Source organism: Mus caroli, unplaced genomic scaffold, assembly GCF_978045245.1.
Source record: "Mus caroli unplaced genomic scaffold, Mus_caroli_1 scaffold_1, whole genome shotgun sequence".
In the NCBI taxonomy this organism is placed as follows: Eukaryota; Metazoa; Chordata; class Mammalia; order Rodentia; family Muridae; genus Mus; species Mus caroli.
Genome location: NW_028227256.1, coordinates 71,795,725 through 71,823,335, shown reverse-complemented (window position 1 = coordinate 71,823,335; position 27,611 = coordinate 71,795,725). Strand labels below are relative to the sequence as shown.

The window sequence follows — 27,611 nt, the reverse complement described above, 5'->3', positions numbered from 1 at the left end:
GAGACCCTTCCATTTCTGTGAATGACTGCACAGACAGGCACCACAGCCAAACACTGCTCCATTGGCTGACAGATAACTCAGCACACGTACACAATGATAGTTATTCATCTATAAAGAACGCAACTGTGTCTGTCATCTGCAGGAAAATGGATGAATGGGGAGCCATGATGTGAAGCAAAATAAGGCAAGCCCAGAAAGATAAACACCAAAGCTGGGTGTGGTAGCACACACCTGTCATTCCAGTACTCAGAAGGCTTAAGTAGAGGACTGTTGGAAGTTCAAGGCCAGCCTGGGCTATAAAACCAAACCAAACCAAAAGTTTCAAGGGTTGGAGAGATGGCCCAGTGGTTAAGGCAATGGATGCGGCTGCAGAGGACATGGTTCCCAGCGCCTGTAGCGGGGGCTCAGGCCTGCCTGTGACTCTAGCTCCAAACGGATCTGACCTCTCTGGCCTCCGAGGACAGCTGCACACACAAATTAAAAATGAATGTATTCTTAAAAAGCTTTCCCTCACACACTAATGTAGCCTTTATTCAAAGCACACACACACATGTAGTGACTTGTTGGTGAAGAGGGAAGGAAATGGGAGATAAATATGTATGATGAAAATGTCATGGCAAAGTCAATCCTTTTCTACCATTAACATGTACTGGTAGTAAAAAGAAGTGAAGTGTGGACTTGTTTTACAAAGTAAACATTGAAATCATGCTAAGTCAGATAAGCCAGACACAAAAGATCACAATCCTGTTTGTGTCTAACATCTAGAATGGGTGAACCTACAGAAACTGAAAGATCCAGTGATTACAGAGAGCAGGGAAATGGGGGCGGGGGCTTCTGCTTAGTGAGCAGTTTGCTTTCAAGTTTAGAAAAATACTCTAGAACCAGGGGGAAGTGAAAGTTATACAATATAAATATACTGAGTACTATTCAAATGTTCACCTAAAATGCTAATTTAACACGTCAATTTCACTTTGATTATAAAACAGTCTATAAATACACAGGTCTTACATGCACAGTTTTGTTTTTTTTTTCCGAGACAGGGTTTCTCTGTGCAGCCCTGGCTGTCCTGGCACTCACTTTGTAGACCAGGCTGGCCTCGAACTCAGAAATCCGCCTGCCTCTGCCTCTCGAGTGCTGGGATTAAAGGCGTGCGCCATCACGCCCGGCTACATGCACAGTTTTAACAATCATGTTAACCACAACACCAACAGCCAAGGTTGCTTTCACCCCATAAGGTTCCTCCTTGCCAACCACTGCTGACTTCAGCAGCTATAGCCGAGCTCCCCTCCAAATGACAGCTAGCCAGACAATATGCCCTCCTCTCTCCGGTTTCTCTCAATGTTTTGTGTCATGGGTACATGTGCTCTTTATAAATAACTGCAAGGCTTCAATTGTGACCAACATCTTGTGCTCACACAAGTTACTGCAATGGTTTTGTCCATTCCAATTGGTCACAGCTGCCTTTCAATCTTAAGTGTACTCCATTACCTCATTGTGACCATGACTTTAATTTCTACATCTCAACAATGTGGATGTGGTAATGGCTCTGTGTGTGTGTGTGTGTGTTATTCCTTAATCAGATTTGGGCCAGGGAGTATGGCTCAGCAGTACAAACTTGCCTGGTGCTGTTTGAGACCCTGGGTTAGATCCCAACACTGAAAAAAAATTAAAGAAAATCAACTTTATTTATAAAATTTATGGATAATACTCATTTCAACAGGACAATTTTGAGGTCGGCCAACTATATACAGTTGTTACCACAACCACAATTAAGACAAAGAATATTCCCATGTGCCTCTTTACAGTCAATCCCATGTCCCCTCCAGCTATAGTACCCAAGGAATCCCTGCATTTTGTAAGCTTTGTTTCATTTTCTAGACTGGAATCTGCATATAGGCTTGCTTCTGGCTTCTTTCACTCAGCACAACACTATAGAGATCATCCCAGATGTGGCACTGGTTTTTCCTTTCAGATGTTTAGACAGTATCTACTAAATAATTTGTTCTTTCACTGACTGCTGTCCACATGGGCTGTTCTACTTTTAAAGAAACTACCAAACGATCAGTGGACATGTGCACCCTTGCCAGCAATACATGCATTCCTACCAATGGCTCTGCATTTCCAGACACTGGCATTCCAGTTGGACCACTTAGTTTAAGTTTTACTTGTGCCTCTCTGGAAGCAGATAGGGTTCTAAACTCTTAAGGTAATTATCTTGATCAAATCTTCAGCTCTAATAATCTCCCACAGACAGAATCACAGCACAGTTCTCCAGCCTCTGTGGGGACTGCTTCTACGACTTCTCAGATACCAAAGCACACAGGTTTTTCAATCCCTTAGGTAAAATGGAGTCGCATTTGCTGCTGAAGTTTAACCTGCACACATCCTCCTGTGGACTTCTAGATTAACTCTATACCCAACACATCGGAAATGTTATGCAAATAGTTGCACAGTTTAGGAAGACTAACAAAACAAGCCTGGTCCTATCAAACGGCGACCACAGGCCTGAGCGCATTAGCTGAGCTGTGACAGCTCTGCCACAGAACTGCTAAGCTAAGAGCACTGCAATTCCTGGCGCCGCTCCTGTTGCTCTGAGGAAATGGTTTGGGGGGAATCATTTGATATTTTAGGAACTATCTGAGTTATGAGGCACTTTTTAAACACAATTTAATCCCTGTTACTACAGCTAAGAAACTGATATCCCTGGTTACTAAACTGAAATTTGTTGACTTCTGTGGTAATCCCTGATGTACCAAATCTTTGTCCATTCTAATGGCAAAAGCAGAAACAGGTCTGAGAATGTCACATGGCTGCTGATGCTGCTGTGATCATTCACTCACATAGGAAATTCTACTGACTGCTTGCTGCTCCCACTGACCTGAAGCTGATGAATATTCGCTGGTCCCCAGGGACTACAGATTAATGTTCAAGGCTAAGCACTACTGGAGAGGCTTGAACCAAAATTCCAAACGATAAGATGCAGCTCTCTAGAAACCATAGTTTCCAGGCCCAGAGCAAACTAGACATTTGTTGGTGCAGTAATCGGAGGGGTTCTTCAGAGCTAACAAGAAGCCAACAGGGGAAGTTCCCTAGCAGCCTTAACCATTATCTTATCCCAGTAGAAGTGGAAATCACTGTGTGGATTAGCCCAAGAATGTTCTTTGGCTATGGTCACTTTCAGCAAAAGAGCTGCCACCCTGACGATGGGCCAGAAGTGACACAATCCCCTGGTAGTTACTAGGTCCACACAGCAGTCCTCACTGTCTGTATTCTGTGAGTTTTTGTTTTAGACACTCTTGTTATTCTTTGCCAACCAAGGCTCTTGGGAGAACCAAACTATCACTTCACACACATTTACGTTTCATGTTCCCTTGCCTGGGATGCTATAAAGATGAAGCAGACAAGAGACTCCCGCTGGAACGTTAAAGATTAGAGGGAATTATGAAAACTGCTTCGGCAAGCTCTAAGTGAAGGGTGATAGGTACAGACACTGCTCTGGCCTCTTCTGAGACTTCTGTAGCTGTTCCCATCTTTAAAGGAGAGGTTTTATCAACCCACTCCTGCCTTCCCAGAGGGCTAGGATTAAGGGCATGAGCTACCATACTCAGTTTCAAGGACAGATTTTTTTTTTTTTACATTTCTTTCACAGAATAATGTTTGGACAATAAACCAACCAACTGGAAACTCCAATCCCCAATACTTTGGCTTAGCTTACTAAAGAACCCTGCAGGGTAGGTCTCCTGTTCTATTGTAAAGGAAAAGACTACTTTATCCCTTGTCTCAGGAGCCTCCTCCAGAGGCTGGGTAACTTACCAACTTGGAAAACAACGGATACACTGATAAATTGTATTCAAGTACACTTACAAATTTAAAACTTGCAAAAGCTATTACTTTAAAAATCCTCAGTCACCCGAATGCTATCTATTGTTGACTAGCCAGTGCTAAAACATGCATATGAAATAACTTAAGATTACACTCTTGAAAATGAAATGTGATATACAAGCCCTATCTTTTTCTCCAACTAGCAAAACAGATTCACCAGCCTTCAAATGTAACGAAGACTGAATACTGTGTATTTAGCTGGGCGCAACACACCCAGACAATCTGGCATTTTTGAGGCAAAGATTATAAGTCCCAGGCAAGGCTGGGTCACCCCAGAACACAAAACAGAACTGCCAGTATACTGCTGTGTCTCATCAAGGGGTCCCCAAATCTGGTGGACTTCAGGCAACTAGTGGGCTGGTCAGTGTTGGCCTGTTTCTGCAGCTACAGTGTTGGAAACCGACTATGGTGGGAGACTCTCAGGGGCAGGCTGTGTTTTAGCTGAGTGAATCAGCTAAAACAGGCCTCTTTGTCACATGTGCACTAGGATACTGTAACCAGGACAAGAGGGTGTTGGCTGTTGATATCAGAACACATTTTCCAGTACGGCTTGGACTCTCCCACTGTGGTCTGACTTTGAAGCCTTTATCATTGAGCAGGAAGCACGACTTAGGACTTTGCTATCAAGCTTTCTTCACAACTGTCAACACAGCATTAGGACTGACTGTCATGTTCACCCACTCTGTGGCCTTGAACCCAGTTAGGTCATCTTTCCAGGGCTACATGCCAACTGGTCAAGGGCTGCAGGAGCCATGTGGAAAGAAAGAAGTCTCCCTCTTTACAAAACTCACAAGAATGAGGAAAATGCTAGCAGAGACGGTCACAAAGGACAAATCTTGCTTATCAGATACAAGGCCCCTCTGCTGTGAAAATTAGAGACCACAGGTCCCAGGAGGTGAGTGCTGGGGAACACTAGGCTAAGGAGGACCATGGTTCTAGTGAAACCTCTTCCAATCCAAACTGTCTCATCTTGGCCTCCTTCCTTGGCTCTACTTCCTCACACTGGGGAGAACAGTAGTGCTTCAGGAGCCAGTGTCCTTGGAGATCTGAATGCACAGTTCACTCAGTCAGTGTTTACTCAGTGCTCAGTGTGGACTGAGTCCTGGGGGAGGTAGATGCCGCTGAGTATTAGCTGTCAGAGATGAGAAGCCTATTCTATAAGAGTGACCCACCAAGGCACAAACCCTGCTAAAAGCAAAAGAGACTACAAGATTTGCCCACACTGAGGAAAGCACAGCGCATTCCACCCTCCTCTACACAGCAGCAACTAAAATGATCAGGATCCTTCACTGGAGCCCTAGAGACTCCCAGACGATGGAGAGCTCCTGATGGGGTGGAGCCTAAATGGATATGGTATGGAGGTCAGCCAAGGCCAGGAGGCCAGGAAATGGGTGTAGCCTGTCATGGTTTCTTCTTGCTTGTCTTTGAAGAAGTCTGAAGGTTTCTAAAAATGTCTCTTCAAGACAAGGATAAGTAGAGGACAGAGGTCCTAAGGAAATCAGGACCTTCAAGGAATTCCTCTCATTTACAGAACAAGAGACTTCTATGTTTAGCATGTTTTTTCCTCTTAAACTACAACTCAAGCCCTGTACTAGGGCCTCAAATAAATCACACATGGCTCTCAGTGTAGAAACCAAACCCTGCTTTATAAAGCTGCTTGACTGTCACTGTCTTCTCTACTGAGAAATGAGGTGCTAGCCAGGCAGTAAGGTGACAGAGGGTGAACCTTCCTCACCTTCTCCCCATCACCATCGCCCTTCCAGCCCTCCAGATGCCCATATCTACAATAGAACCACTTCAAAAATACTCTGATGAGGGGCAAAGTGGAGGCGGGGGTAGAGGTTCAGGCTGGTCAGCAGGCTGGTTCCCTTGAGGTAGCTGAGTGCTCCTGTGCAGGACCAGTCACGAGCTCACAGCAGTCAGGCGGGAGTCAGCGACTGACTGGGAAGCAGAAGAAGCAGAGAGTCTGGAACTCTGCCCAGAGTACTTGAGGACAGGTAACCCCGGGGTAGAGCGCTTGGACTGTTTGCTGGTGTTCTCATTGCTCCTTGAGGACAAAGTCTTCCTGGAGATGGGGGACAGGCCAGCTTGACTCTTCTTAGACTTGGGTGTTGACCTGTCTTCAGAGGACAGTGTGGTTCCCTCAGAGGCACTCTTCTTTCTGAAGGGGAAAATAGAGCTGAGGCTAAGACTAGCACAGCACGGGAGTATACTGTGGCTGTTGCTGCAGATTCTGAAACTCCTACCAACCTCCAGGTGGAGAGTTCCTCTTACTGTCATGATCTGGGGAAAAAGGAAAGAGACTCCCCAACTCCATAAGCCTTCTCTTGCTGAACTAGTACTCACCGTGACTTGCTGTGCTCTGATCTGCTGGCAGAATTTGGTGTCCCATCACCCTTTGAGGTAGTCATGAGCGATGATGGCAGAGACCACTATAACAAAGGAAGCAGTAAGTTTAAGGGAGCAGGCTGAGTTCAGGAAGGAACACTCAGGGTCTTGGGACTCGTGCTCAGCTCTGCCGCTCTCACCTTTACACACAGGGTTCTCACCTGCCCTACACCACATCATGGAGTCATGTGAGCAACTCTTGGTTCACTCCCAAAGAACCAGAAAGTTAAGGCTACTCATCACTTTTTGATCCTTCAAAGATAGGCACCTAGGACATTCTGTGAGTAACTATATCCTTGAAAGCAAGACAAAGAGGTGGGACTGGGAGAGAGGAAAGGAGGGTAACCCATAGGCCAACCATAACACACTCAGGAGCTTAGAAAAAGCTGTGTTCCTGCGTGGCATAACTTACCAGTGGGGCTGAGTCGGAGACGATCCCCGTGTGGAAGCCTTTGTAGCACCAATTCCGAAGCAGATCAACTCCTGGACGAGATGAGCAGAGGCCGGGACTTAATGGAGAACAATCAATTCCCTACCTCCTGTCCAGAGAAACCTATTGGGATTTAATCTACTAACTATGGCCTCCTGTGGGCAAGACAGGCATATCACCTTTGAGCTTGTTTCCATGGTACTTCTGTTCCCACTGGGTGGTGAGAATGTTGAAATATCGTGGCTGCTCAAAAAACCGAAGATATCGAGAAGAGATTCGGGAAGGAAAAATTCTTTCAAATTGACCACGACGAGAAAACTCATCTTCCATCTCCACCAAAACCCGAACATCATCTGGTGTCAAGACATCCAGCACAGACGCATAGAACTCCTGTGCCCCAAGGAATAGGGAGAAGGGCAATGTGACGGACAATGAGAGACACTGGAACTGAAGCAAGCAGCTGGGGCAGGGAAGGAAGCTCTGGCGCTCTACGTCTCCAGGATTGCCGTGGGACTACAAACGACACCTGATGATGTATACAGGCTTCTAAATCCAATGAGCTGAGCTCCTGGAGGAAGACACTCTTGAATAGAGCCAAGGAACCACTTAGGCTGAGTGAAAGAGTGTGTTGTTGAGTCAAAGCTAGCACCCAGCAGCTCAGATTTGGCAGCCCATGCCCACCTTTCTCATACCCAGATCCCATACCTCCTTTGAGAAGCTCAAGCTCCTAGCTCTGCAATGGCTCTTGGGAAGAAGTCCGAAGGTTGTTAAAGGTTGATGGTTCTCACAAGAGTGAGCCCGTTAAGCAGCGCACTAAGAGCACGCTGACAACCATCCATTTTGCCATAAAGATACACATGTCAATACATCTGCGTCACATCATCCCACTTCTGGGTAAGACACTCTGATCTGGACAGGAAAGCCCATCTCCTAGGTGTCTATGATGCTTGACCGAGGGCTGCAGGTAACTACAGAGAAGATGAATTTTCTACCTGGTCAGGAATTTTCTGGGTCAAGTAATAGGCTTTCTTCATCTTCTGTGCAGTGAAGTGCTCTGGGGTCATTTGACATTTGTCTCTAGGAGAGCTTGGCAGGCTAAGGCAGACATAGACAAAAAACAGACAGGTCAGCAGCTTCCTGTGCTGTCAAAACTCAGAGGATCCAGTGCAAGACTCCTTCTCAAGCACAGATGAAGACACAAAGAGATACTTGTCCCTTAACTAGATACTCTAAGTGTACTATATTCAAACAGCTGTTACACACAACTAAGTGCCCACAATGACCAAAAGAGGCAAGGCTCACTAATTTGACAGAAGCTAGAGCAAGCCTGCTCATGGGATGCTTCAGTTACCACTCACTATAGACCAAGCTCTATTGTGTGTAGAACTCTATGCAAGAGATTTCCTCTCTGGTACTTCAGTTTCATTATCCACATCACTATGATTGCCATATCACTTTATATGTATATTAATATTTTTTAACTTTTTGAATGAAACATAGTCTAACTCTAGAACTCGGGATGGCTAGGAACTTACTAAGTAGTCCAAAACTAGCCTTGATTTCAGGTCAATCCTCCTGCCTCCTGATTTATGGGATTATAGACATGGGTCACTACTTGGCTACAGTCACTGAGATATGAAAATGGCTAGAAGGGGTACTGGAGAGATGGCTCAGTAGTTAAGAGCACCAACTGCTCTTCCAAAGGTCATGAGTTCAAATCCCAGCAACCACACAGTGGCTCACAACCATCAGTATTGATCTGATGCCCTCTTCTAGTGTGTCTGAAGACAGCTACAGCGTACTTAGATATAATAATAAATCTTTAGGTTGGAGCAAGCAACCTTCATTCCCAGCAACTACATGATGGCTCACAACCATCAGTACAGCTACAGTGTACTCATATACATAAAATAAATAAGTAAATAAATAAATAAATCTTGAAAAAAAATAAGAAAGAAAGAGAGAGAGAGAGAAAGAAACAAAGAAACAAAGAAAGAAATTGGTTAGAAGGCCAGTGAGATGGCCCAGTGGGTAAGGGTTCTCACCACTAAGCTGATGGCCTGAGTTCAACTTGGGGGCATGTGTCTGTCTGGTCCCCGAAGAAATTCTTTTTCTCAAAGTTAGGCATTTAGACAGAAGCCAGCATTCCTTCAGGGTCTTGAAGAAAGTTACTACTTGCTAAAAAAGGAGTCACTCTCCTTATCTCTAAGTTTATTAACATGACATGACTCTGGTGCTTGCTCACTGGTCAGGTCAGTTCTAGCCTCTGGTCTCATTCAGTTGTGCTCACAAGGCCCACCCAGGGTCACAAACTCCGCCCTCTCCACGGGACCACAGAAACTTTTCCCACCACTTTTCCCCTGGGAGACAGCCTTGGCACTTTAGAACAAACTCCCTTTTCACCCACGGAGCAGCTTTTCTTTACTGAGTCCATTTTCATCCATCTGGTGCTGAAACTCCCAAGTGGCCTAAGTGAGATCCCTTCCAAAGACTCGCCCCTCTGAACCAAGCTGCTGATCTTCCTCTCCTAAAGTGCATATATATGGATCATTTGTTTCTGCTGGCTTTGCCACCCACTGTATTTGGCCTCATTCCAAATTCTAGGTCTACCTCTCCTCATCTCTTAGTTTCTCTGTCTGCTAGAGCCTACTACATGGCCATATTAGTCTGCTGGGTTAAGTGTCATCCTGGAGCACACTGCTTTGTTTACTATTACTACAAAAGTCACACCAGTGTACCAGGAAGCACCTCTAACTCCCACTAGGCCCCAGTCACAGGACGAGAAACACCTTTCCTCTGGCTTGCAACATTTCTTCTTTGACAAGGTTTCTATTCTGTTGGGGACACCCCAGATGGAAATTCTCGTCACAACAACACTTTATCCACCTCAGCTCAGCTAGTTTTCTCTTACCTCCCCCTAGGAAATGCAGCTCTTGCTACAGTCCCACCTATGCTATCTCTTGCTGCCTGCTCTGTCTTCCTTGAACCTCCTAGGCCTCTCAGGCAGAGCTCCTCTAAGCCCAAGCCATCTGGGCTACTATATGCTCTCCGTTGGAACTTACAGAAATTCTCTCCTGTGGATTTTGTTTTATGACCCTCTCTCTCCTCAGATTACAACACCTTGGAATCAATACAGGTCAATGGCCAACGACTGTATGCTCCATTTTCAAATTCTCTCATATGGTAACAACTTCTGCTACTGCACAAATGATTAATCCCTAATCTCTTATATCTAAACTTCATCTGTCCTACACTCCCAAGACTCTTATCTCTAAGGTTTTTCTATTTCCCACTCCTAAAAAAAATTGCTGTCTTGAAAAAGAAAAAAGGCTTATAGTCAAAAAATTCTATACATGGGTAATCTTAATTTATAACTTAATATATACGGGATTCAACTCTTGTTTAGAATATATAACTTGTATTCAATTCTTGTTTAAAAGAAAAGATCTGCTTAGGGTCTAGGGGTTAGGGGTGAGGGTGAGGGGTTAGGGTTAGGGAAAATAGAAAAAAAAAATCTACTTTTTTTTTTTTTTTTTTTTTTTTTGGTTTTTCAAGACAGGGTTTCTCTGTATAGCCCTGGCTGTCCTGGAACTCACTTTGTAGACCAGGCTGGCCTCGAACTCAGAAATCCGCCTGCCTCTGCCTCCTGAGTGCTATAAGGCGTGCGCTACCACGCCCGGCCAAAAGATCTACTTTTTAAAAAATAGTATTTTAAATAGTAACCACATGGTTGGCAGTCATCTTTACTAAGGTCAAAGGATACACATGTCATGTGACTTTTTCATCTTAAGATGACTATATGGTATAAACCAACTAAGGCAACACCTGTAGTGAGAATTTTAGTTTCTTTGAAAAAACACAGAATTATTATGGGACTGTTTTTGTTTTAATTCCAGGTGTGGGATATGGGACTGCTTCTAACCATCCACAGCAGCTGACTATGATTTGCCTCACGCTCTAGCAGGAGTGTGATTTTTGCCAGCTGTACACAGTTTTTGCGATTGCGTGTTATTTAGAATTCTGTGAACTTTTCAGAGGGTCTATAAATGCTAGGGCCCTGCGATGCGAGGTGGGGTGGCTTGTTGGTTGTCTGCCGAGACTTGGTTGTGGTTTGTTAAGTAGTCATACGCAAAGAAGAAACAACAGAAGCAATTAGGCTTACCACAACGAACTCAACTCCTCTCATCAGCAGGAAGTCGTCTAATGATAAATCATCTCCTTTCCCCACTATCCTTTTTTCTCTATGTAGCTTTAAGGGGTTAAAGGGTGGCAGAAAAGGGGTAGAGAAGGGCAGAAGAAAGAAGACCCCAGAAACTAGCCAAGTCCAGCTACAAACACCTACAAACTTCTTAGTTCTACTGAGCCCTTGCTTTATTATGATGTCTCCTTTTAGACCAAGGAAACAAAAGCAGCTTTCCAAATGTTCTGGACTAGGATGGAGTTTTGTAGATGGTAAGTTCCTGGGGTTATAAAGGTACACTTAGTTAACTAACAGAACCTAACTTAGACATAAGTCTACCTATTTTATGTCTTTGCTAACTCTGTTTTACATAAGAGAACAACATGGGTGTGTCTGATAAGTAGCTTTCTAAGTTGCTATGGTCTACTCAGGTCACAGTGATACGTCTAGCCTCTTTGTCTCTGCTAACTTTGTTAAGCTTCAGCTACTTTGATAAACTGAGTCATGTAAGAAACTGTGATATTCTATAATGGTATACTCTAAGACTAAGTAAACAGTTTAAGACAGGTATACTTAATAGATTACACTCCTTAAACTTTTCAGGGATCTCCTGAATATGGCGTCTAAAATGTCTAATCAAAGTGTCACATGATAGACAGAAATGTCAGATCCCAGCAGAAACCCTAATGTCTCTGAAGAAGAAGACAGATGGCGCATGACTCCACTTGATCTGCAATAATACTAACCCCTGCTACTAGGGAACTGCCCGAGCTATGGACATTGTTGGGTTGACTGCTCTACTTGTCTCCTCACAGTTAACATTAGTCCCCCAGGCTCCTCCTCTACAGAAAAATCTGAGACCTGGGTCTGGCAGCCAAAGGCTAATACCGCTTTGTGTGGTAGTTCAAGATTTAATGCTGTCCTATATGATAGCTAAAGATGGACCACTGCCCCCAATGAAGCCATGAAGACCACAGGAGCCTAGAGCAGCCAGCTAGGTAGTAGGTAAGTCTTATTTTAACTGGTACAAAGGTCATTTGGAGTCATACTTCCTGCTATTCTTTATCCTTCTCAGATCTGATATTAACTGACTGTAGCATTAAGAGCAACAGACATACCAGCTCCTCTCCCAAGGCCACACACAGCTGCCTTCTCCAGACCTCACTTTCCTAGAGTCACTCGGTCACCAGCAGAAAGACAGTTTACCTTGCTCCTCAACTCTTGAGAGGAGATAAACTCATTTTAATTATTTTAACCCCAAATCATTTTTGGGTCCCCAAGCTTTTACTATGACTCAAAAGGCATAATAAATGTACTGCTTTGTCTACAATGCAGATTCCAATCCAAATTACAAACAGTGGTAGGTAGTGCTAACATATCTAAAACCTATCTCTTTTTGGAAACTTAAAAAAAAATTCTTGTTAAGATTCAGGGAGTCAACTTGGATCCACCTCTCCAGTCATCTGAAGAAAGTTGACTCCCTGTACCAAGTGGTAACTCAGATAACGGAAGGACAGGGCTATATATATATATATATATATATATCCGGAAATACACAGTAGGTAAAGTAGACCAGTCACCAAGCAAATCACCGTTTCTGTTAGTTTGTGTTTTGAGGTATCCCGTCTCACTCCGTGTCAGGCGTACACCTCCAAGTGATGGGGTCACAAGTGTAAAACAGCTCATCCTGCTGGGAGCCACAACTTGCATTCTACTCCCTCACTCTCTGGAGCTGAATGGTCTTGAATGATTCTCTGTTATAAGATCTCCAGTGTCCTCATCTGCAAACTACAATACTAATATGAGTCCTACAGAACTGACAGGATACACTGTATTTCCTTAAGTTCCTCGGGTACTTACTAAATATTAGTTCCCTCTCCTCAAGAAGTTTCAAAGCTTTGGAAGTATGAAGGAAAAACTCCACACTGTGATGGCTTCATAAAGATGTTGGCTTGATGGATAGGGAATCTGGGTGAAGGGCATCTTTAGAATGAAGAAACCACAGAAGTAGAGGAAAGAAGGACACTTGCAGGAGAACAGCCAGAAAGGACAGGAAACGGGACTATCTAGTTAAGGATCCACCAGAGAAAGAGAATCAGGCAGAGTAGAGACAAACACCCAGAAAGAGAGGCTGGGGCCTCCAATGTCCATGTAAAGTTAAATTTGATTCTTGGGTCCTGTGGAGATTTCTGAGTAGGAAGTTAAGTGGCCAGACTTACTTTCGGAGGACTGATGTGGCAGTGGTGTATGGCTGGACAGCAGAGGCAGATGGAGCCATTGAGAAGACCAACTGGATAAAGGCTCCGGAACCCCCACCCCCCAATCATACGGGGCTGCTCATGCTACCTTCCCAACCTCAGGGAGGATGAGCAGCAGACCTGGTGCTGGAGCCGCTGGAGCTGCTGGGGCTGCTGGAACTAGAGATGATATCCTCCATGTTGGGCAGAACAAAGCCAGCCAGGTTCAGAAGATCTCGGATCATCTGGCCTTTGATGCTGATGTCCAGAGGAGAGTTGGAATGGAGGCTTCAAGGGAAGAATGTAAAATAGATTCAAAGCAGCACTCCAGAATGATTTGGGGGTCCTACATCCAAATCAGGGCTTCTTTACAACAAATGAAGCTCCCAATATCCACACTTGTGGAGCATCCTCAACAAATACCCTCAGGTGTGTGTGGTGGCACACGCTTTAATCCCAACACTCCAGAGGCAGAGGCACATGAATCTGAGTCTGAGGCCAGCCTAACCCAGAGTTCTAGGACACCAGAACTACACAGAAAAAAATGAATCCCCTCAAAGACAATGAGTACCCTTACTCAGCTTGGTGAACATGCCCGTGCCCTTGGTTTGCTAGAAAATAGGAGGAATCAACAACTTTAATAAGCTTTCTCTAATCTCAGTGAGTCTGTACACATGATCATGAAGGGATGATATACACCCTAATGAAGGAAAGACCTTTGTAAGTCAACAAGACTATAATGGCAAGGACTCTGTGGATGAAAGAGATCTACTGAGAAACACCACCTACCTTGGAGAAATGTTGACTTCTAGGACCCAGGGTTTCAGGTTCTCATCCAGCATGATGTCAAAACCAAAGAGTTCATGACAGCTATAGGGGCGCCGCACATATAACTTCAGTAGGTTAGTCACGTAGGGCTCTGACCTGCCAGTGGGGCGTCTTGAATTAGGAGAGCAGAAGCAACTTTCTCTTGAAAAGTGCCTCCTCAGAACCAATCTGGAGATTCATGCATGCAATCCCAACACGTGAAAGGTAGATGCAGAATGGTCAGGAGTTCAAGGCCAACCATGGCAGTATCAGACCATCTCAACCACAAGCACTACCTTTCCCATCCCAACTGTGGCTCTTAAGGGGTGTGTCTGATCTGAACCATCATCACCTTAATGAAGTTTGGTAAATAAGCAGCATCGTGATTTGAATACGAGATGCTTCTATATATTTGAACATTTGGTCCCCAGTTGGTGGAACTTTTAGGGAAGGACTAGGAGGTGTGGTCTTGTTGGAGGAGGTGTGCCCATTCTAAAGTCTAACCATTCTCTCTCTGCCTTGTGCTAACTCCCTGGAATCCTAAGCCCCAAACTGAATACTTTCTCTTTTCAGTTGCCTTGGTCATGGTATTTTATCACATCAACAGAAAAGTAACTAAGAAAGCCGAACGGAACTCTTCTTCCTACCCCATGCTCAGAACCAAAACGCAAAACGGGCACAGCCCAGAGGCAAGGAGAAAACACGAGGCTCCATGGAGCACCCCACATCTAACATGGAGCACCCCACATCTTAGCAGCACTGCAACTCACGAGATGATGGTTTTGACTACAACATCCTTTATCTTCTCCCAGATGGCATCACTATTAATTCCTTTCTGGCTCAGATAGTTCCACAAAGCTTTCAATGCCCTGAAGATAAAGGATAAGCAATTAATTGGGGTTATGTCCTAGAAATGAGTGACAAGAGAAAAAAGTAAGGAGTATGAGGTGTACAGATACTTCCTTTTTCACCAATGGTATTTTGTAACAGGAAAGAGATGCACAAGGATGCAAACAGATTAATTCTGAAGTGACAAGCACTTTCATAACCTCCAGACTCTGCACTAATACTCAGCGACTGTCCCAAACCTCCCAAAGGCAAACCCCTTCCTTCCCAGGTTCAAGACGGGAGTCTGTTAGGGACACACTGCTCTCAGTACCATTTGTGGCCTTGGCATGCAGTCTCATCAGCATTAGCCTGGTATTCTGTGTTCTTTTTATTGACACTGTAGTTGGTCAGGTGCATGAACTTGTTGCTAAGACTCTTCATGGAAGGGGAATACCTGCGAATGAGAAGAGCGGCAGAACAAGATGGTAAGAACAGAGAAACGTCAGGCCGAGCGTTTCCCCAGGAAGGCGATAAAGGACTCGTGCACAGACCTGTTCAGTTCCTGAAAGGCCAAAGTTATAGAAAAACAACAACTAATCTCCATGGCAACCGCAGACCTGCAGGAAAACTCTCCTCATTTCCCAGCCTCCCTCCCCCTTACTGACGAAAGCAACCATGACCTCTTGTTAGTTTTCTGCTCAGTGTCCTCCCAAGGACAGAAAATCCCCCCTGTGTCAGGGGAATGCCTCATCACCAGCACATACTTGCAACTGGCAAAACGGACGAGTCCATCCGAAAAGAGGTAAATCCGTAGAGGATCATAAGAAGTCACGTAAACATAGATCCGAAGATCAAATTTGCTGCCACTAATGAGGTAGGGCTTGTGTAGATACCTATAAAAGGAAAGGCTAACCTTATTGCCAGCCAGATGACCCTAAACAGATAACAAAGGAAGGCCTTTGGCTGGGAGAACACGAGGTACAACACTCTAAGAAGGTAACTCAGAGACCTTAACAAGACAGGAAGATGGAGAGAGGGCTATGAGCTAGGGGCTCACCTCTGTACCAGGAGGGGCCTGCGCTTGGGGAGCTGACTCCATTTGTGAATGACCTGAATGCCAATGCCTCGAGCAGATGCTGGCTACAAGTCAAAGGGCAAGAGATGAAATTTGCTGTCTCTCCACCCTCATCCCACCATCTACTTCTCCCTCTGCCTCACTTACTGGCTTCACAATCCACTTCTGGCGGCTGCTGCTCTCCCAGGCTTTGCGCAAGAGTTTGGAATCCTGGGGCAGGATAAAGGACTGAGGAAAGAAACTGAACTCCTTCTTGCCAAAACGGCTTTGCATGCGAGACAGGTTCCGCCACAGCCGGTCCTTCCTCCCAATCTGGAAGGAGCCTGGGAAGTGGTTTAGCTGCAGAAGGGACAAGAGGCAAATAGAGAGAAAGAGCAGAGGTGAGACCAAGTGGAACAAAATAAGTCCCACCTCATCATTTCAACATCCCCAGCAAAGTTCATGTTCCCTTTTGTCTTTCTAGCACCATCGACACAAACTCACCTGGAAAGAGTGAGCTAATTAAGGAATTGCTTCAACCAGGCTAACCTATGGCTATGTCTGTTGGGGCATTTTCTTGATTAACTACTAATGTGAGAGGGCCAGGCCCACATTGGGTGGAAACATCCCTTGGTAGGCAATTCTGGGTTATATGAGAAACCAAGGTGAGAAAAGCATTGAGAATGAGCCTGTAAGCAGTGTTTCTTTCTTCACAGTCTCTATTCCGCTCCTGCTTTGGCTTCACTCAGTGATGGACTGTAAGCTGTAAGCCAAAGTAATCCTTTCCTCCCCAAACTGCTTTTGGGCAGTGCTTTATCACAGCACCAGAAAAGTAAACTAGGACATACGCTGATAGTCACCTTGAGTTCAAAGGATAAAGCTGTTAAATATGCTTCCATGATTGGAAAGCACCAGGCTTTTAGGGAATCTAGGGGCAGGAAGCCATACTGTTTGGGGAGTAGAAGCAGTTAGCCATGGTAATGAGAAACACTCAACTAAAAACAGACAATGCCTCTCAAGAAATGGCACAGGACCCACTTTGGCCTCTCCAGAACACTGTTCTGTAATTGTCCTCACTTAAATGTTCCTCCCTCACTGACCCTCACTGCCCCAACAACACCACCCTCATCGTGGGCCTAGCCCATGGGACAGGCTCCTTGGAAAAACCCCCACCTTCTGATGCTCTCTAATGGATCGAAAACCAGGAGACTTCATGTGGTGACCCCAGCAGCCCAGCCAGTCATCATTTCCTGCAGAAGGCAATTAAGGAAGTCAGTCTCACAGAACAGCTCAGACTCTGGGGCAGAACAAGATCTCATCACTGTACTCACCAAGCTGATTTAAGGGATTTAAGAGTCACCATGGAGCTGCCCTACATGAGGCCTTAGGATCAAGACCAGAACAATGTGCTCCTCTGGCTCTCAATTCTGGGCAGCTGGATGAGCTCAGAGGACTTTCAGAGCTACACCCTTCCATAAAGTTAAAAGCTTCAAGACAGAGTCCCCACATACAACAGGATCTCTAAGGATCTCTTCCCATCCGAAATCCATTTGGCAGGGCAAGGAGGCCAGGCTCACGGTGGGGTGAGTAACTCACTCTTGCTGATTTTGAAGTGTGACCGTCCGATGGTCTGCTTGACAATGTTGGGGGTCACTGTGCTCATCTTCCACCGAAGCAGCCTCCTCTGTTCCCAAGGAAGTTTCTCCACTGGGGACAGGCAAGGCAGGGTTGAGGGTGAAGAGCAAGAGGGTCACAGTGAGGAGATAAAAACGATGGCACTGGTGCCCACCCTTTCCTGGGCAGATAGGTCACTACAAACTGTTCCAGATCAGGTTTTAGAGGAGTACATTTTATGGAGAGGCTGTGCAGGAGTGAGAAGCAAAAGAAAGGCTGGAAGGGTAAAGAAACTGGTTAGAGGCCATGTGCTAAGCTAGAGATTAGAGACTGAGAAAGGCCAAAAGAACAGATGAGCAAAGTCCTCTATTGAGCCTACATCCCCATGTGAACTGAGCACAAGGTAGTAACTACCTTAACAGCCATTCTGGAAGGCTCTCCCTCCCACCTTGTTCCCTTCACCCAAGTTAGTTGGGATCCTCTGGATTTTGTCACATGGTTATACTTACCTCTTTCATCCCGAGTCCCAAAATAGATGGTAGGGGTTACATTGGGGAAGAGACTGTAAATGAGGGCTGGCCGTACAACTTTCTCATGATTGGGAAGGGATTTGGACATCAAATCCACACAGTTCCTGTGATAAAAAAATAAACATGACAGGGAACAGAAAAGCAACACCTTTGGGGTGTTACCAGGACTGCATGGAACTCTGAAAACACAGTGTTTGATAATCATTCTGCAAATATGAGCTCATACAGTGCTAGAGCTAACCTACCTATAGTTATGTATACTATTAGTTTTCACATTATTTAAAAAAAACAAACAATAACAAAAACAACTTGATCACAAGAACCATGACAAGTTTCAGTACAGCACAAATAGGCTCTATATGTAAAATAATTCAGTATTCCATAACTTAAATTTTTTAAATTTGTTTTTAAGACAGGAGGTTCCTACATAAAGGCAAGGCTGGTCTCAAACTTGCAATCTTCCCACCTCAGCCTCACCTACTGACATTAGACATGTACCACCTAGCCTGGCAAAGCAAAGCAAACTAAAGAGAATGAGCTATAAAACAAAGACAAGACAGGAAGATAAGATGTCACCAAAAACATCTACCCTACACCAGCAAACACATTTCTGGGCCTGTGTCTCAGAGAAATAAAGACTCATGTTCAAATAAAATATGTACATGATTCCTTATGCCAGCTTTACTCACAGTAGTTCAAAGCTGGAAACAACCTATATATAGCCTCCCACAGGTGAATGGTGACGCTAACAGCAGCATATTGGCAGGATGTGGCTGGCACTCTGCAGTGTGCCACACAAGCTGAGGTCATTCTATCTCATTTACTGTCACAAGTTCTGGGCCAACCAGGGCTGTTCGGTGAGACCCTTCTTAAAAAGTAAAACTAGGGGCTGGAGGAATTGCTCAGTGGCTATGAGTACTTTTCTTGAAGAAGACCTGGGTTCAATTCCCAGCATCTATATTTCGGCTCACAACCATCCCTAACTCTAGTTCCAAGGGATTTCCCCACCCACCCAGAGATAAGAAACCCATAAACAATAACAATAAAAGGGTACTTGATTTATCCTTAGGTAAAGCTATATCTAACCCTGGAACATTTAATCTCCTCAGCATTTTCATGGTCTTGAATGACGTCCATCCCTAATATCACATGATTCTGTACAGCAGCAGAAAACTCAATACAACTGTTGAGCAGGAAGGCTACCATGGGTTGCATGGCCTAAACAGCAAATTCCAGGTCATCTTCTGGCAATCTCAAAGTATCTGATTTTAGTCAGCTTTAAAATGTAAAATGTGGCTGGACAGATAGATGACTCAGAGGTTAAGAGCACTGACTGCTCTTACAGAGGACCTGAGTTCAATTCCCAGCAACCACATGGTGGCTCACAACCATCTGTAATGGGATCCAATGCCTTCTTCTGGTGTGACTGAAGACAGCTACAGTGTACTCATATAAATAACATAAATAAGTCTAAAAGAAATAAAAGTGTATTCACATACATAAAATAAAATGTAAAATATGGCCGGGCATGGTGGCACACGCCTTTAATCCCAGCACTCAGGAGGCAGAGGCAGGCGGATTTCTGAGTTCAAGGCCAGCTTGGTCTACAAAGTGAGTTCCAGGACAACCAGGGCTATACAGAGAAACCCAATCTCGAAAAACCAAAAAAAAAAAAAAAAAAAAAAAAAAAAGGTAAAATATGGGCTGGGAGATGTCTCAGTGGTTAAGAGCGCTGGCTGCTGCTCCAAAGAACCCATGTTCAATTGTCAGTTGCCACATAGTGACTTGGTTCCAGGGAATCCAACACTCTCATCTGGCCTCTGAGGGAACCAGGCATGCATATGGTACACAGAAACACACACAGGCAAAAACCCATATGCATAAAATAATAACAATTTTTAAAAATAAAAATGTTTGGTAATTCATTCTCCATTTTCTTACTGTAAGCCTCCTATCTATAAGAGCGTGTGTATAATTTATAGTAAATACTGAACAAAGAGCAAACGATGACCAGCTTTTCTAGACTCCTATTGTGGGTGGTTTTGTTTTCTTCTCTCACATTTTCCTGATACCTCTGCCTCTACCTTACTGGTTTGATGCTATAGAGTCAAAGTTGCTGCCACACCATCATATTTACAGAGACATGAGCAGCTTTATTCATGCTAACCCAGATGCAGAGGGTCTTCTCAGCTACAGGGAAAAAGCACGCACACTGGATGCAAAGAAAGCAGCTAGAGTCGCAGTATGCTGGGCATGCCCTGACAAACAAGGCTAGATTTAATTAAAAATGAGAACAGGGATTTTGCACTGTGTGTGTGTGTGTGTGTGTGTGTGTGTGTGTGTGAGAGAGAGAGAGAGAGAGAGAGAGAGAGAGAAAGAAAGAGAGAGAGTGTCGGGGGTAGGGGGCTCAGTGGTTAAGAGAGAGAGAGTGAGAGTGTCGGGGGTAGGGGGGCTCAGTGGTTAAGAGCACTGACTGCTCTTCCAAAGGTCCTGAGTTCAATTCCCAACAACCACATGGTGACCCATAATCGTTTGTAATGGGATCCGATGCCCTCTACTGGTGTGTCTGAAGATAGCTACAGTGTACTCATACACATAAAATAAATAAGTTTTATTTTTTAAGCCAATTTTCTATAAGTTTATTTTACTTTAAAATTTTTTTACATTTATTTATAGTGGTGTGTGTGTATGTATGTGTGTGTGTATACATATGACTGCCAATGTGCATTCAAGTCAGGAAACAGGGACTTCTGGGGACCAAACTCCCATTGTCAGGCTTAGAAGCAAGCACCATTATGTGCTGAGCCACCATGTAGGCCAAATGTGTGTTAAAATGTTTAAAAGTTCTAGTCCTTTTACAGAATGGCATGCTTTCAGTATCTCTTGACATCAAAGTATTTGCTCTACAAAAGGACTTAAATGGATGGACATGATAGTGTACACCATTAATCACAGCCCAAGGGAGGCAGAGGTAGGCATATCTCATTGAGTTCAAGGCTAGCCTGATCTACATAGTGAGTTCCAGCACAGCCGGGGCTAAAGCAGAGACCTGGTCTGAAATCACAAAAAACACACAAAACTACAGTTACACACAAAAACAAATAAGCTTGATGAAAAATGAATTAGGGTTGTCAGAGCCAGTTAGGGTAATGTCATTACAACCTTCAAGGAACAGAAATGAGCATCTGCCAATGATCTGCGGAGCACTCACCGAGATATTAATGCCACTGACTCGCTGGGGGAGACAACACTTAAAGAAGAGCACTCTGAGTCTCCTGTAGAGGAAGAACAGACAGTCATTACTGGAGGCGAAGGCAGGCTGCATGTGTACCTCTGCAAGCCGAGGGAGCTGACTGGTACTGAGCATCCCGAGCACTGCCCTTCTTGATGGAGCAAGGAGCGTCCCTGCTCTGCACTGCATTCCTTGAACTTAACAGGAGAGGCGGAAAGACCAGTGGGACAGAGAGGTAGAGACCAAAGTCCCTCACAAATCCCCAGTCTGGCCCTCAAAACAAATGATGGATGCAGGTGATGTCAGTCAAGCCGAGCAGACTGTCATCCCAGTTTCCTAGTAGATGGTGAGCAAGCCCTACAGTTGGAATCAAAAGGATTCCTTACTCACCTTCCTCTTCTTCATTCTCATCATGGCTGCAGCTATCTTCCAAACCATCTCCCAGTTCATCTTCTGTATCTTCAGGCTCCACCTGGTTTGGCTGGAGGTCAGTAGCTGAACTGAAAGAAAAAAATAATGCCTCCACCCAGGCCAACTCCACTCCGGAGTCCCATTCCTTCACTGTCCACCAGTAAGAGTCTCCTCCTCACCAGCATGTTATCTCCTGCCTGGACCTCATACACTACTGCTCGGGTCCTCAGAACCCAGGTCTAGCCAGTTCTTCAGCTTTACACCTCATCTGCATATCACTGTCTTCCATTTTCTTTGAAGTCTCTTAACAGTATATAAATATAAAATTCTGCATACAAAAGTCAATGAATAGCTGGTAATTCACATGTTCTTGGGATGTTCACTAGAAACTCAGAAGGCCCTGGTGGAAGGTTATAGTAACAAGACACAAGAGAAGGAACAAACTACATCTATGTCTTCAACTCTGAGTTGCCATCATTCCAGGAATTCACAGGAACAGCTTGGTTAGGAGTAAGCAGGAAAATAACAGACCCTAAGAAGTGGTACCTGGAATTCTTACTTCTCCGCTGGTAAAGCCTAAAACAGGAAGGGGCAAACTCTCCAAAGGAAAGATCTATCTTTAGTAGATCAGCCACAACTTCCCAGCTCTACTGTTGTAGGTAAAATGCAGCCAAAGACAACAGTAAATAAATGGACAAAGGTGCATCCCAGTAAAATTTCATTTAAAATAAAGCAAGATTTAGTCTGCAAGCTACTTTTCTAATCACCACCTTACAATAAATCCCTAAGTTAAAGTGAAAACTAAAACTTCTAGGAGAGCTAAAACATAAAGCCAACTCTCAGAGATACAGGGCATCAACATCTGCAGACTAGGTGAAGCTACCGCACTGCTCCAATAAACCAAGGGCAGGGGGCAACTTACCCACCACCACTCTTAGTACAAGAGTTCAGGTCCTTGGCTTCCTCAGGCTCCTTCCCAGGCTGGCCAAGACGGACAGAAGAAAGACGAGTGGCCACTTCAGCTACACCAAGAGGCTGGAGGGAAGAAGGGGGAACAGGAGCTCTGTCTTCTCCAAGTACCTGGGGGTCAACTGCAGACCCACAGGCAGGGCTGGGATTGAGCCCATGGACATGTGAGGCAAGGAGGTGAATGCTGATCCTCTTGGTACAGAAGACTGTGCTGTCCAACCCCAAGGTGTCTGAAGCACCAGGAAGGATCCCACTGTCTAATCCAATATCCTCCTGAGGAAACCGCTGGCCCATCAGAGGTTTCCACCGCCTGCTTCTGTTGAGAAGACCCCACTGGAAGCTGGGGTTCACAAAACAAGCCTGTTCAAACTGGTAGCCTTGTCGTGGCATCTTCTCCAAGCCTTTTGCAGCCAACTTCCTCACAGCCTCAGTGAAGTGTACCTCTTTAGTAGCACTGTGGGAATCCGGGTTTTCATCCAGGCCACAGGGATGTGCCTCCATCCTAAAGTTACTCTGACTGCACTGGGAAGAGGTAACACTGGCTGTGGATATGTTGAGGGTGCTAGGGATAGATGGGGTGATAGGGGCAGTGACATCATCTAAGACAGTAGCAATGTTTTGGGGCACCTTATGGTCACCAGGTTGGGGTACACAGTCTCCAGTACCCCCAGAATGATGCCATGAGACAGGCTGGATCTTGGGTGAGGATACTGGCTTCAGGCCATCTGTGGCTTGTGATAAGGGCACTTTAGTGCTATTTGGCCTCATGAAGGAGTTGTTGTTCAGCATGGGCTTGTAGGAGGACAATGGAGATACAATCTTCCCTGAGATAGCAGAGGCCAGGCTCTTCCTTGAAGGGTTCTCCCCAGCTGCTGCCAGTGAGAGGTATGGATCAGTGGGTGAAGTTGCCATGGGCTGGGCCATGGGGAAGACTGTAGAAGATGTGGCTTTATTGGCAGTGACACTGACAGGGAGACCCTTCTGAGGGAGAGAAAAAGATCTTTTCTCTGAAGGGCTGGAAGGCAAGCAGAAAGACTCCAGTTGCTGGTATGGTTTTTGCCTCACGTTGGTGCGGCGGTACAGCAGAGTATTGCTGAACAAGTTAGGGAGGGACTGCAGGTAACAGGGGTTGCTGTGGCCTGCAATGACGGCTGTGGTCCCAGAGCTACATAAAGTGCTAGGGCAAAGGAAATAGGCTGGCTGGGATGGGACTCCCAAGAAACTGGTGCCCAGCCCTGCTGACAGTGTGCCTACGTGCTTTTTTTCCAGTTTCCAGATTGGCTTCACCTGCTGATGGGCCTGAGACAAGACTTTGACCTCCGAGGGTTTCTCAGATGGTGAAGCAGACACTGTGCCTGAGGGATGTCTCTGCTTGAAGCTGTTTCCTCGGCGCAGGCCAATACTGTAGTGCTCTGTTCCTGCTGAGGCCATGAGGGGCCCACATCATGGCAACATGGCCTCATGGCCTGGCTCAGGTAAGGGGCCACACACCTCTAGCACCAGCTGCATATTGGAATCCGTCAGCCTACAGGGAGAGAAACCATTAGAAATGCTCCCTGCTTATGAGGATGGGTTCCACGCTAGATAAGTAATAGGGCGAAGAACACATTTCCAGGGAGCTTGCAGTGGCCTTCTTAGGATCAAATGCAGTTCTAAGAAGAACTAAGCCCTTAAGGGTCCAGCACAAAGCTGTTCATGTAGCCACACTTTCAGAAAGCTTGCCTCTCTTCAAAGAAATATCGTTGTTGGATAGGATCAGGAGACATCCTGCAAAGTGTGTGTATGTGTGTGTGTGTGTGTGTGTGTGCACACACGTGCATGTGCGTGTGTGTGAGAGAGAGATTGTGTAATTGTCAAAGAAAAAAAAATAACCACTCTGGAAATCAGTCTGGCGGTTCCTCAGAAAATTGGACATAGTATTACCAGAGGATCCCGCAATACCTCTCCTGGGCATATATCCAGAAGATGTCCCAACCGGTAAGAAGGACACATGCTGCACTATGTTCATAGCAGCCTTATTTATAATAGCCAGAAGCTGGAAAGAACCCAGATGCCCCTCAACAGAGGAATGGATACAGAAAATGTGGTACATCTACACAATGGAGTACTACTCAGCTATTAAAAAGAATGAATTTATGAAATTCCTAGGCAAATGGATGGACCTGGAGGGCATCATCCTGAGTGAGGTAACCCAATCACAAAGGAACTCACACAATATGTACTCACTGATAAGTGGATATTAGCCCAGAAATTTAGGATACCCAAGATATAAGATACAATTTGTTAAACGCATGAAACTCAAGAAGAACGAAGACCAAAGTGTGGACACTTTGCCCCTTCTTAGAATTGGGAACAAAACACCCATGGAAGGAGTTACAGAGACAATGTTTGGAGCTGTGACGAAAGGATGGACCATCTAAAGACTGCCATATCTGGGAATCCATCCCATAATCAGCTTCCAAACGCTGACACCATTGCACACACTAGCAAGATTTTGCTGAAAGGACCCAGATATAGCTGTCTCTTGTGAGACTAAGCCGGGGCCTAGCAAACACAGAATTGGATACTCACAGTCAGTTATTGGATGGATCACAGGGCCCCCAATGAAGGAGGAGCTAGAGAAAGTACCCAAGTAGCTAAAGGGATCTGCAACCCTATAGGTGGAACAACATTATGAACTAACCAGTACCCCTGAGCTCTTGACTCTAGCTGCATATTTATCAAAAGATGGCCTAGTTGGCCATCACTGGAAAGAGAGGCCCATTGGACTTACAAACTTTATATGCCCCAGTACAGGGGAATGCCAGGGCCAAAAAGTGGGAGTGGGTGGGTAGGGGAGTCGGGGGGAGGGTATGGGGGACTTTTGGGATAGCATTGGAAATGTAAATGAGGAAAATACCTAATAAAAAAATAATAAAAAAAATTAATAAATAAAGTATATAGTTTTTTTTTTTTTTTGGTTTTTTGAGACAGGGTTTCTCTGTGTAGCCCCTGGCTGTCCTGGAACTCACTCTGTAGACCAGGCTGGCCTCAAACTCAGAAATTCGCCTGCCTCTGCCTCCCGAGTGCTGGGATTAAAGGCGTGCGCCACCACGCCCGGCAAGTATATAGTTTTAAAAAAAAGAAAAAGAAAAGAAAAAAAAGGCTGTCTATCTCCACCCCAGACTTGACCTTTTGTACCTAACCTAATAAGGCAGGTCTGAAAGTGGCAAAGACCAGTCTGTACTCCTTTCTCAAATGATTCGGTCAGAAAGCTCAAAGGCTGTTCAAGAACACATCTGCTCTATTATTCTGTGTTTCAGCTCTCAACTATTTTTACCTTTACTTTGAGCCTTAAAAAAAAGAAAGAAAAAGTTCAGACAGAAACAGAGCAGACACAGCAAGTTCATCTCTTCAAGAATCTTGTTAACCCTGCAGACTACTAGACTACTAAGTTCCAAACCATATTCTGGTGGGACAACAGGAAGGCAGATGGAACTAAACACTAACACTATCTTACGCCCAGGGACTTTACTCTCAGCAGCCATAATGAAACAGAGAAATAAGGAAGCAAAAGAGAAAGGCAGCAAGAGTGGAGCAGCTTTCACCCCAGGGCCCAGACTCTAGTTGGCTGCTCTCTGGAGCGGGGAACCTGCCTTGTTTCACAGCAATTTCTTCAGTATGGTCAATCTCTAAATAAACTCACAAAACATTATCTAGTTTTCAAAGTTGGAGGGAAAGGTGTATACCTACATGACCACGCCCACAGGGAAATAACTCACACCTGTCTATTTACAAGGCAACAGACAGAATTCAGATCAGAGTACTGTCCAAGAACCAAGATTCTAGTCTACAACTTCTAGGAAAATACCAACAAAGAACCTGAAGAAGCCATATGACATTACCTTCCTTCCCCGCAAATGCTGACCCACAGGGAGTTCTTTCAAGAATACAGACAGGTACAACACAACAAAATGAGGCTGAGTGAAAAAACACTGTGAATGCTAAAAACAGTATTGAGATCAATGTCCTCAAAAAGAAAAGACAAAAGTGCACCTCTACCAAGTCCAAACATGGGAACTGTATGAGGGACAATCACCCTGGATACGTACAACAGAGAAGACTAACACTGAAGGAGTCACTTTGACTTTGTAAGACTTCCCATATGCATGAATGAATGCTGGATACACTCAAAAGGCTAACAATTTAACTCAGTCCTCTTTCAGGAACCCACATCTTACCCTACCAATGCAACACAATAGATACACCAAAGCAATAGGACACAGGAGCTAAGGAAATGAAACCTAAGGCCAATACGCCCTAAAGAGCAACCTCACTAATGACTTCACATTCATCTCTATGCTTTCTAAGTTCTAGTCTAAGCCTTCATGAATGAAACATCAAAACCATTCCATACATTCCTTATTAATACCACAGATAGTCCCACCTTCCTCCACAGCTGTCAGAGAGAACCACTGCGCAATTTCCTCTCTGCATCCTACCAGGTAATCATGTGTGCCAGGAGCACAGAACACATTCGCCTGACACTCAGACACCAGCTGGTTTGTTCTTTGGTTTGTTTTTTGACGGAGTCTCACTATACAGCTTTGGCAATTCTGAAACTCATTATGTAGACCAGGACAACCTCTAGCCCTCATACATCTGTCTGCCTTGGCCTCCCAAGATCTAGGATTAAAGGCATGTGCCACTACACCCAGATGACTTGTCTTTTAATACAACTAAGGAAGAAAGAGCCTAAGGATAAAATCCCATCCCCTTAAAGTCTAAGGGTAGTTTTATTCCAGATGGTGTGTGTTAGCTCCCATGTGGGTGACTAAGGGAGGTGAGTTCTCTTCTAACTGATGGGATACCAGCACTCGTGTCTCTGAGATTATCATTTCCACTCCTCCTTCTCTTCTCTCGTAAGGGTATGTAAGGTAACAACATGGGGAAGGTTATATATCTTTAAAGATTTATTTTTATTTATATGAGTACACTGCAGCTGTCTTCAGACACACACCAGAAGAGTGCATCCTTACAGATGGTTGTGAGCCACCACGTGGTTGCTGG

The 27,611-nt window shown here is 44.9% G+C and overlaps 1 protein-coding gene across 2 annotated transcripts in view; it reads right to left on the bottom strand.

The window, feature by feature from the left end:
• Positions 1-1,016: 1,016 nt before the first annotated feature.
• Ttll4 (tubulin tyrosine ligase like 4) overlaps positions 1,017-27,611 on the bottom strand; it is a 41,420-nt gene continuing 14,825 nt past the window's right edge. For both annotated transcript variants that reach the window (XM_021159530.3, XM_029477176.2), the window contains 18 exons: positions 22,516-24,087; positions 21,573-21,682; positions 21,162-21,225; positions 17,930-18,054; positions 17,403-17,513; positions 16,980-17,056; positions 15,975-16,166; positions 15,810-15,892; positions 15,517-15,645; positions 15,084-15,206; positions 14,695-14,793; positions 13,907-14,041; positions 13,259-13,405; positions 7,693-7,795; positions 6,880-7,090; positions 6,683-6,753; positions 6,229-6,314; positions 1,017-6,043 (listed from right to left, as the gene is read on the bottom strand). In XM_021159530.3, coding sequence (XP_021015189.1) covers positions 5,785-6,043; positions 6,229-6,314; positions 6,683-6,753; positions 6,880-7,090; positions 7,693-7,795; positions 13,259-13,405; positions 13,907-14,041; positions 14,695-14,793; positions 15,084-15,206; positions 15,517-15,645; positions 15,810-15,892; positions 15,975-16,166; positions 16,980-17,056; positions 17,403-17,513; positions 17,930-18,054; positions 21,162-21,225; positions 21,573-21,682; positions 22,516-23,993 — 3,603 coding nt within the window. In that variant the 5' untranslated portion in view covers positions 23,994-24,087 and the 3' untranslated portion in view covers positions 1,017-5,784. The remainder of the gene's footprint in view (positions 6,044-6,228; positions 6,315-6,682; positions 6,754-6,879; positions 7,091-7,692; positions 7,796-13,258; positions 13,406-13,906; positions 14,042-14,694; positions 14,794-15,083; positions 15,207-15,516; positions 15,646-15,809; positions 15,893-15,974; positions 16,167-16,979; positions 17,057-17,402; positions 17,514-17,929; positions 18,055-21,161; positions 21,226-21,572; positions 21,683-22,515; positions 24,088-27,611) is intronic.